We start from the raw sequence: 10859 nt of genomic DNA, 5'->3' as shown, positions 1-10859 counted from the left end.
AACCAATAGAAGATAGTATGTAAGAACAATTGGATTCAATGTCAATAAATGCTGGCCATCTAAAGAAAAAGTATAGAGTTCAGAAGATCAATTTTACTAACTCTATTTCATTTATATTTTGCAGTAAAAATAGAGAACGCAAACAAAGCGAGAAAGTTAATAGTTGGATGTAAACACAAATTGCTTGGCCCTTAATATTTTATTGTGCAATCCTATTCAATTTAGGCATTCATTAGGATTGTGCACTTAGTCTTGCATGAACAACATTGACTTTTAAACAAAAAGCAAAAAGAAAGCTACTTCTAAAATGTATCAATTTAATGAAATCCATAACAAATGAAAAATGAAATAAACAAAATTACCATAAACATAAAAACAACAATTAAATTAAAGGAAAAAAAAAATAACTACCAACAACAATAGAGAAGAAAAAAAAATTCTATGCCACATATGTCACTTATAATATTATAAATATGTAACCAATAGGTAGAATCCTAATATTACTTATACAAAAGTTTAGAAACTAAACCATATTATAATCACGGGCAGAAATATAATTTGGCAGAAGATTCAAAATCCAAAATCAAACTTCAGTAATCTTATGGTGATAACAGAAAAAATTACCCTTTTATTTGTTTTGAGAAAACAAATCATGAAATAAAGAACTGAGCCAACTATATCACCGTGGCCTGCTAATTCTATACAGGTATGGTATATGTGAATTTCACAACTGTAAAATAAATGATAATATTAGTGACCTATTCTTTCTAATCTCCTAGAGAAATTCCATGACAGCTTTTGTGGGGGCTCGTGTTTTCAAGATCATCTCTTCATATTCGTCCTCAGAATTTGACAGAGCCACAATAGCCCCTCCTGCTCCCATGGAAGCTTCATTCTCGTGTAAAACAATGGTTCTAATGACAATGTTCAGATCAAATGTCTGATTATATGAAAAAAATCCAATAGAGCCCGAGTAGATTCCTCGGGAGCTACTTTCAATGGAATCTAGAAGCTCCATTGATCTAAACTTTGGCGCACCTGTCATTGAACCACCTGGAAATGCTGCTCTCACACAATCAACTGCAGTTACATCTGCTCGCTTCTTCCCTCGGATAGTGCTCACCATGGTATGGACAGTCGAGTATGATTCCACTTCCATGAGATGAGGCACATAAACAGAACCAGGATCGCAGACTCGTCCAAGGTCGTTTCTTAGAAGATCAACAATCATCAAGTTTTCCGCCTGATCCTTTTCACTGTTGACAGAAAGTGAGGTGAAAAAAGGTAGCAATAAAAGAGAAGGCCTTAGTTTTTCTTCTACATAGGGAACTTAATAAGTAGAGTAATTACTATCAGCATCAGTATTTCCTCTTATGCAAGCAATGTAGAAATACGTACAAGCTAAATAAACTTGGTTTTCGTGTTACCTGTATTGCAACTGCAGTTTCAGGCGTTCATCTTCTTCCTGTGTTGTGCCACGAGCTATGGTACCCTTAATGGGCTTTGCTTCCAATATTCCATTCTTATCCAATCGTAGGAACCTCTCCGGCGAAGAACAGCAAATGGATAGGTTTTCCTTTGAAAAATTAAGCCAGGCAGCATATGGTGCTGGATTTTTCTCTCTGAGGTGAAGGTAAAGTCCTAATGCGTCAATGTCTCCAATTTTCTTTCTGAGTTGATTTGTTAGGCACAATTCATAGCTTTCTCCATTTCTTATGTATTCCATACACTTCTCAATATCTTTCACATAGTCCTCTCGGGATTTATCACAAAGAAAACCTGCTTCAGATGAAACTGATCTCAGAGCTTTTAAAGTCTTTTCCATTGCGTCTCTTTTAACAGATACTTTTATGGAGAGAAGCTTCTGTTCTGTATCCTCCAACCATGATGAAGCTGTGCCTCCTTCATGTAGAGACATTATGTAAACATCACCATTGCAGTGATCAATAGCCAGGAGATTATCTGCAAAGAAAAAACAAGCATCTGGAGTTCTGGATTTGTGGCGATTTGAGACCGCACCACATTCAACTTTAAGGTTATAGCTGCATTATAAGAAAACCAACAAAGTTTAAGAATAACATAAGATATATGACGAGTTTTACAAACCCATGGTTTGTTCATGAGGTTGGGGTTCAATTCCTCGTGAGGACCTACCTCACAATTTTCCAGAGTTTCATACCTCCGACTAAGTTTCAGCAGGACAACTATTTTAAAATATAAGAAACTGATGAGTGTTGCAGGTTCCACTATTTTAAGTCTAAAAATTATCTGTTCACGACTTTTTTTGGTTAATGAGCTAAAAAGAGAATCGGCATTTCAGTGGCAATGAAGAAGATGAAGCTAATGGATTCAATTCCAGAAAAAAAATTTAAAAACAAAGGCATGTTGCTTTCCAACAAGCAACAAATATAAGCTAGTCAATGTAACATTGAAGTTTCTCCGTTAACAGCTAAGAAACAGATTTTCCTTGCTTGAACAGGTGTAGAGTAGGTGACACATGGAAATACTTATATGGCTGAAACATCATTCGACAAATTGACAGAAATTTAAGAGAAGGGAGAAAAGAAACAGGGGATCAGACTTCCCGATCAACTATGCAGCTCCAAACGAGAAAAAGGAAAAAGGTTTGTAACAAAAAAAAGCTCAGAACCAATGATCATAGTTCATGATAGTGATACAAGGAAGATAATAGGTTATAGTTCAATAATTGCAACTAAAAGACTTAACTGCATACCCGATGTAACCAATATATCCACCAAGAAAGTCAAACGGCAGTCCTTCATAATCTTTATTATCATAACGAAATAACAGGAGTTCCTAGAACAAAAATAAAAAATATATATATATATATATACTTATTAGATCCTACAGAGATAGAAATTTAGTAATTCATACTGTTTAAAACTTATGATGGCGTGAACAAATAATAGAGATGAGAGAAAATATTCATAAAATACCCTCTTTAAGAAATCAAGAAAACCTTCTTCCAAAAATGTTTTCGTGGTAGAACCCTGAGCATCTTCAATTGTCACATAACCTCCACCTTTCAGAGCTAAATCACTGAAAAATGATATAGAATCATGAAAAATTTCATTAAACACAACACCAATACTTGGATGAAGGAAATAAAGAAAGAGAAAAACAGAAATGATCTGAATGACAAGTTAACCTTTCATCAGTTAATCTATACGTGACATGCTTCCAAAGCGATCCACATTTACCTCCCATAAATGAGAAGCGTGCTCTTTCCTGAACATTAACAGACCATATTCAATGGATTTTTCACTTTCAAATGGAAAAATGACTACGTGAGTTATATAAAAAAGAATCCTAGAAGTTACAATAATAATTATAAATAAATAAAAACTATTTGACCCACTACATTTCAAAGTTTTTAACAAAACATATCTCAAAACTTATGCAATTTAAATGCGAAAATCCAATGTTATTTTGAATGCTTTATTACATTTACAAATTAACTTCTCATAAACAAGATATTGCACCAAAATTCTAGCTTGACCATTCTACCTTCGCAGTACTATATTTGACTACGCAAATTCCATTTAATCGGACAAAATGAAAAATAATAGATAAAATATCCTGTTATGATTGAAGCCCCCAACTTAAGAGCAAGGAAAATTTACAAACAGCTGTGATTTCATTCTGCTTTTAACAAAATCTTTGTTTCTTAACTTAATTTAACTTATTGAAAAAGAGATCAAAAGTTTAAAATGCAATGCACATGGACATATAAAAACATACATATGACTTAAACGTTCATTAGAATGAGAAGTCATTGATAAAGCAGTAAACCTTTTCTGTTGAGGAACTATCCAGCCAAAAGGTGTTCTCAGCTTTATGATGTCCAAACAATGAATAAAATATGTTTCTTGCTCCACCAACTTTACCGGCCAACTGATCAAATTTCTTCCACTTCAACTTCAGGTATTTGGTACCAATGTTTGGATGTGAAATATCTGACGTATTAGACATGCCCAAAGAGCTCTCATTTACAGCATCATGCACTAATTGACCATTTTTAGAAGCTTCTTTGGAGAGCTGATCATCTCCCTTGTGTACTAACTGTAAGCTCCCGGAAACGTCTTTCATTAGTAGATTGGCATTTGGCACCTGCATGTGTGCTAAAAAAGGTTTACTACTCAGAAAATATTACATGTAGGAGTTCCTATAAAGAAATGCCAAATCAAAGGAAAAGAATTTATATATATATATATATATATATAAATACTAGATACAAGCAACGTGGATTATGCACGTTTGCTTATTTTTATTTATAGAATTTATTAATTATTTTTATTAAATTTATAGTAATGTCATATAAATTTCAAATAAATATCCTATTTGAATCAAATAATTTATTTAGTTTTGTTTAAGTTTATGTTTGCCCTAGTTTTTGAATATGAGAATGATGACAAGATATTATATATTATATGTTTAATGTAATATTAAATATTACACTCCGATTTTAAATTTAAGTTTCTTGCTAATTTTTTTTAAAAGTAATTTGTTGCTAATTGACAGTAGATTATATTATATGTTTAATATGACATTATTCTTTAATTAAATTTTATTTAAGTTATAAAGCGTATGATTTTATTATTTTTAAATAATCATCATTGTAAAATATCTTATTTTAATTTGTTAAATTATTTATTATTTTTAAATAATTATCATTATAAAATATCTTATTTTAATTTTTTTATTTAAGTTTAAGTATTTACAAACTACTGTTAAATATAAGAATATTCTGTTAAATATAATAATATTCTGTTAAAGTTAACATTAAAAAAATAAAAAACCGTCAAAACCAAAAATTTCTGTTATCTACACTTATAATGTTAACGGAAATTTTTTGTTTTAACTGTTTTTTATTTGTTTAATGTTAACTTTAACGGAATATTTTTATATTTAACAGAATATTCTTATATTTAACGGTAGTTTGTAAATACTTAAATAAAATAAAATAAATAATTAAAAAAAATAAAATATGATATTTTTGAGATATTTTACAATAATAATTATTAAAAATAATAAATAATTAAACAAATTAAAATAAGATATTTTACAATAATAATAATTTAAAAATAATAAATAAATAAATAATTAAAATATGATATTTTTGAGATATCTTACAATGATAATTATTTAAAAATAATAAAATCATATGTTTTATAACTTAAATAAAATTTAATTAAACTTAAACTTACTTATTATAATAATGTCATATTAAACATATAATATAATTTACTCTGAATTAATAACAATTTTTTTTTTTTTAAAAAAAACTAGTAAAAAACTTAAATTTAAAATCCACGTATAATATTTAATATTACATTAAATATATAATCTCTTGTTGTCACCCCCAAATTCAAAAACTAGAACAAATATAAACTTAAACAAAAATAAATAAATTATTTAATTAAAATAGGATATTTATTTCAACATTTATATTACATTAATATAAATTTAATAAAAATAATTAATAAATTTTATAAATAAATGCACGTTGCTTGTATCTATATATGAACAATTAAACTAAAAGCCACTTAATTTCATTACGAAAAGTATGGGGTAACTTATTCAATAGAACATGAAAACCCCATATATGATGCTGGAGATCTGCGTTAGGCACCCAATGAAGGGTGAAATAAAAACAAATTAAGCATTGGGGAGTGTGAAAGAATTTCTAAGTATTTTGTATTAAAACAATGTAGGCGGTGTTGGGAAAGTGTAAAAGATTTTCCGGATGCATGGAATAAATTTAAACAGTGTAGGAGAGTTTGAAAGGGGTATAAATTGTATGAATACAGATTAGTTGTTGCTCTCGAATACCACCATTTATGTGTTGCGTGCTGGTAGTGTTCTGTAAGTTGTGTGTGAATTTACTTGGTTCCTAACAATCTAGCTTCAGATTCTAAAGTGAAGGTTGCACATACCTTTCACGTATGTTAAGTAGTTTCTTAATCTGAATAACTATTTAACAACAGCCAATAAACGAATATTAAAAGAAGATAAATCTTTTAAAAGAGTTCAGTTTACCAGCATACTCAAAACCCCTTTGGTTGGCAAATGAAGGCTTCAATATCTGCCAATAATTCTCTGTAATCTTTCTAAAATTCTTGAAAATCTGCCTCCCATAACATGTTGCAACACTTTCTGGGTGAAACTGAGGGCCAAATATAAAGTCAGTATCCTACATAAAAAGAACAGAGCCATAAAATTAAACGGAAATGTCATGCAGCACACCTGCAAACCATAATGAGGCATAGTAGAATGCCTGATGCCCATGAGAACCTTTCCTCCTCCTACTCCATCAGACAAGCTAAATTGACTTCTTGATGGATAAAGATCTTTAGAAGTGTCGGGAATAATATCAAGCTTATGTGTCCCTAGAAGAGAAAGTGCATCAGCGGAAGTTGTCCATGCAATAGGAATGAGTTCATTTGGCAGTGAGTCAGCATCAATAATAAGAGAATGATATCGAACCACCTGCAAAGTGATTAAAGAAAACGGCAGTCAGATCACACCTGACTCAATTAGAGGATTCATACCATTTTAAGTTATTTGCAATTAATCAATTTTCAAAACACACAATCAAAACTAAAGTATAAAAATAATAAAAAGTCAAACTTAGAAAAGGTTCAACTTTAGTCATATCAGAATATAGTATTTAACTTCTGTCAATTTCAACATACAATCGCAACTGGCCAAGGATCTGAGTGCAATTTGCAAGTAAACCAGAAGCTGTTGATATTTACATTTTATTATCCTAAATCTTTGTCATGTTAAAGAAGAAAATTGTTAGATGAGTAGAGCAATAACAAAAGAAATATTTCTGAACAGCTGAAATTTCAAAAGATGCTCCTCCTGTGATGGGGGAGCCCCCAAAATGTAAATTTTGTAAAATTAACACCTACAGAATAGCTTTCCCTGGACAACTAACTTACACGGAAAATAGTAGTTAAACACAAACTTAAATTTTGAGAAACATAAACTCTTCAAATTACTGCCACTTGAGGCTAGCAACTGCATCATATCAATAAAAAAGATTATGACTCACCTTAAATCCTGAATTTTGGCCAGAAGGAATGTCATGAAACAGTCTGCACCCATTATGTTCAATTTCACTGATAAAAAAGACTTGATAACATTAAAGACAAAAACTGTGCCCTGCTATCTAAGGAAACACAAAATGTCACCATGACAAAGATTCAATACAAAAACACGTTCCCAACCAATGATGATTATAACTTCAGAGCAAACAAATCCAAAAATCCATTCAATTAAATTTAGTTTACCTTAAGCGTCCATGGATGGGTTCAGGAGCATGCACAACTTTAGCACCATGAACCAAACCTAAGGCCTGTTGATCCACGAGGAAATAATAATCATATCATATGTTAGACTTGGTAATTATGAGTGTAAATATCATGTTGAGTTTACATGCATGAATGATAGTTCAAATTTCCTTATTAGCATATCTTCCTGTGAATGATATTCATGAAGAAAAAAAAAAGACTAATTATATAGAGCATTGCTATTGGACACCCATGGTGTCCAACACCACTTCACAATGATTAGTGCAATTTAGTATGGAGTCCCACATATAATCTTTCAAATTAAAATATGGGACCCGATATTAAATTACACCAATAGCTAGTGGTATGTTAGGTGGTGTTTAGCAATACTCAATTATGTAAGATATACAATTGTAAAGATGGAAAGTGAAACTTGCCTGATGTCCAAGACAAACACCTAAAATAGGGATATCCCAGCACTCAAGCAACAGCTGAAGGCATATTCCTGAAATATCATAAAAGTAAACGTTATATATAAAATAGAAAATATTAGAGCACAACCAACTCAAGAACAACAAACAGAATCCTACTAGCAAAGACTAAGAAAAGGTGTGACAAACTCAACAAAGAGAAGATTGAGTGAAAGAGAAGTTCCCCTAAGCTGTAATATAAGATATCCAGGTACATATTATTATGTTGCGAAGTGTCTGATATTGAAAACTACCGAAACAACAATTCCAACCACCATTACAAAATTCAGAAATCATTTCAACCTATATCAGATGAACATGCCGGAGAACCCGGCCCAGGCGAAATAACAACATTATCAAATGTCCTTTCTTCGTACAAGTAATGGTACAGATCTTTTAGAGTCCATTCATCATTTCGCACAACCACCGGGGGCACTGTTCGATTACAAGTCAAAAGTAAATAAAGATATAAAAACAATGTTACATAAAGATTTGAAGAACACCCTTTGATAAGAACAAAAAGCTTACCCCCATTAACCACGGACAACTCCTGGTAAATATTATATGTATAGCTATCATAGTTGTCAATCAACAATGTTCTAACAAACTTCAACTTCTGACCAGGTTCATCCAACTTTTTCTTTCTAACAAAAGAACCTTGTTGTAAGTTTCTCTTAGGAATTAAATTGCTTGACATCACCACCACCTTTCTGGCCTCGTGATTAGACAAGGTGCCATTATCAATCCTCATACAAGGTTTGGAAACCATTAGACTGATGTCTGTACATCGCAAACCCTCAAACGACGGAGCAGGTACGGTAAAACTCATCTTTCTCGCTCTCTATACACAAAAACACAGACAGGCAATCAACAATATGTGGCTATCATAACTTATAAGCAGCCATACGAAGTGGTTTGAAGCTCTGTATTTAGTACATGAGTCGACTGTAAAGGTGTATAGCCATGTAGTGCATGTGTTTGTATAAATGAAAACGAGAAATTCGAAACCAAGTTCACAATGAAAACTTTGTAAAGAGATGAGCCATTTCGAACATGGAAAGAGATAGTAAGAGGTCAGAACCTGGAAGCGTTGATAGGCGGCGGAGAGACCTTGGGGCGGCGGAGGAGGAAGGCGTCACAGCCGTGTAGCTCTGTGCCTGGGAATGGGAGCCAGTCAGCGGTTGGCAAAAGGCAGAGACTCAGTTTCAGACCAGATCGGGGTTTAGATCCATAACATTATTTTTTACTTCTTTATTTTTTGAGTGGTTGCGACTGGTTTGGGACAATGATGAGTGTCGTTTACTACTTTTTGGGAAATGAAAAGAAAATAGGCACTTTATCAAACAAAATAAAAAAAACTGCACGGTAGTACTTTCACTTTTTATTTTTGACCTTTTGAATAACTTTGTTATTATTTACAATGTTTTATATAAAATGTACAGAATGGAGGAGTAAAAAACTCTCTTGCGAAAGGGATGCAAGGCTCTTCTCGAAAATTTAGATAAAAAAGTTCACCTATGTTAATCAAGCATAAATGAATTAGAAAATGCTTCAATTTGGAAAGTCATTAAAATACCTACATCACAAAAACAAACCAAAAATAAGAAACTATTAATGTAGACAAGATTGCGAATTCTTTAGGGGATTGTTTATCCTGCCAAATGCCAAATGCCAAATGACCAACCCTAGTAATAGACCTGAAAAATATTTCTCTGTAATTGAATTGTAAACTGTTTAGAGATAATTAGAACACAACACTAATAGGAGGAGGAATGTCCTCCAACCAACAAATCTCGTCATCTAGTCCAAGGGCGTGCTTAGCCAAAATATGAGTCGCAATATTAAATTGATGGTTAATATGAGAAAGACTAGCCCTCGGAAAGTTTGCCAATAAGGCTCTAATATCAACAAAGATAAAACTTAGTTCATCGTTATACTCTATGTTATTGTTTAAGGCCAAAACAAGCGAAAGAGAGTTACAAGAAACTGCAAGTGAAAGGCCAAGTCTTTGAGTCCAGTCCAATCCTACTAGTAGTGTTATATTATTTTATAATATAATGTAATATTATACTATATTATATTATAATGTTTTAGATTAAATAAATGTGACAAAAAGGTGTCACATATTGTAACATATAATAGAGAGTTATAATATTCAGATATATGAGATATGTCTAAATAATGTAACATATTTGGTGTTACAAATTTGTAACTTCCAAATATTACCCTTTATTGTGTAAATTTATTGTTACACAATATTGAGATGAAATTCATAAAGCCATATGTAATATGGTTGTTAGAGATATGATTTTAACCCCAATAATGTGTTTTGGGAGTTACAAAATCATTTGGGAGGGTTTGGAACCGTTTAGAAAAACAGCACATTTTTTGTGCTGAAATTGGTCGATGGCCGCGGCCACTGAATGTTGGTGGTCGCGGCCACTAATGTCTCTAGCTGCGGCCACAGGCCAAAAACTGACCAATTTTTCAGTTTTTTCAATCTTTGTTGAACAGTCAAAAAACCCAAATAACTCCCATATATCTTTTTTAATTCCACATTAATCCAATTAAACATTGGTAACAGCCATGGGGGTTGGTGGAATTTGAAATTCAAAGGGTGTCTCTAAACTCTATAAATAGGAGCCTATAGCTCACTTGTAAGACACAACATTTCTATCCATTAGAGCACTTGGCTAGAAACACCTTGAGGCTTGATAATTCCAGAAAGCATTTCCAATATCTGAGAGAGATCCCATAGTGCTTGAGTTAGGGAGAAATGAGCTTTTGGACAAAGGTTTTATACCTTGTTCAAGTTGGTGATCCCCAACACTCTTCACTTAAGTTGTGTAAGTGAGAGTTTTCTTTGTTTTGTTCTTACATTTTCCTCTATTGCTTTTCTTCTCATTCATCTTGTTTTATTTACTTGTAATTTTGTTTAGAGTTGTAATCATCTTTTCTTTTGTTCCAAACACTTTTACTTTATTTGTAATCTTTTGCTTAGAGTTGTATTTTCACTATTCCATTCTTCTTCTATTTTGTTTATTTGTACTTTCAGTTATAGAGTTGTAAC

The 10859-nt window shown here is 32.0% G+C and overlaps 1 protein-coding gene across 1 annotated transcript; it reads right to left on the bottom strand.

The window, feature by feature from the left end:
• Positions 1 to 420: 420 nt before the first annotated feature.
• LOC133805971 (aminodeoxychorismate synthase, chloroplastic) lies at positions 421 to 9069 on the bottom strand. The gene is made up of 14 exons (XM_062244115.1): positions 8871 to 9069; positions 8318 to 8630; positions 8093 to 8224; positions 7757 to 7824; positions 7320 to 7384; positions 7082 to 7148; positions 6268 to 6510; positions 6061 to 6187; positions 3814 to 4142; positions 3170 to 3249; positions 2958 to 3060; positions 2735 to 2817; positions 1428 to 2042; positions 421 to 1256 (listed from the first exon to the last, which is right to left on the bottom strand). Exons 2-14 carry the CDS (start codon positions 8616 to 8618, stop codon positions 776 to 778), a joined length of 2694 nt encoding a protein of 897 aa, XP_062100099.1. The 5' UTR covers positions 8619 to 8630; positions 8871 to 9069; the 3' UTR covers positions 421 to 775.
• Positions 9070 to 10859: the final 1790 nt, after the last annotated feature.

The sequence above is a fragment of the Humulus lupulus genome, chromosome X (genome assembly GCF_963169125.1).
Source record: "Humulus lupulus chromosome X, drHumLupu1.1, whole genome shotgun sequence".
NCBI classification, from domain to species: Eukaryota; Viridiplantae; Streptophyta; class Magnoliopsida; order Rosales; family Cannabaceae; genus Humulus; species Humulus lupulus.
This window is presented reverse-complemented; position numbering and strand designations above follow the sequence as displayed.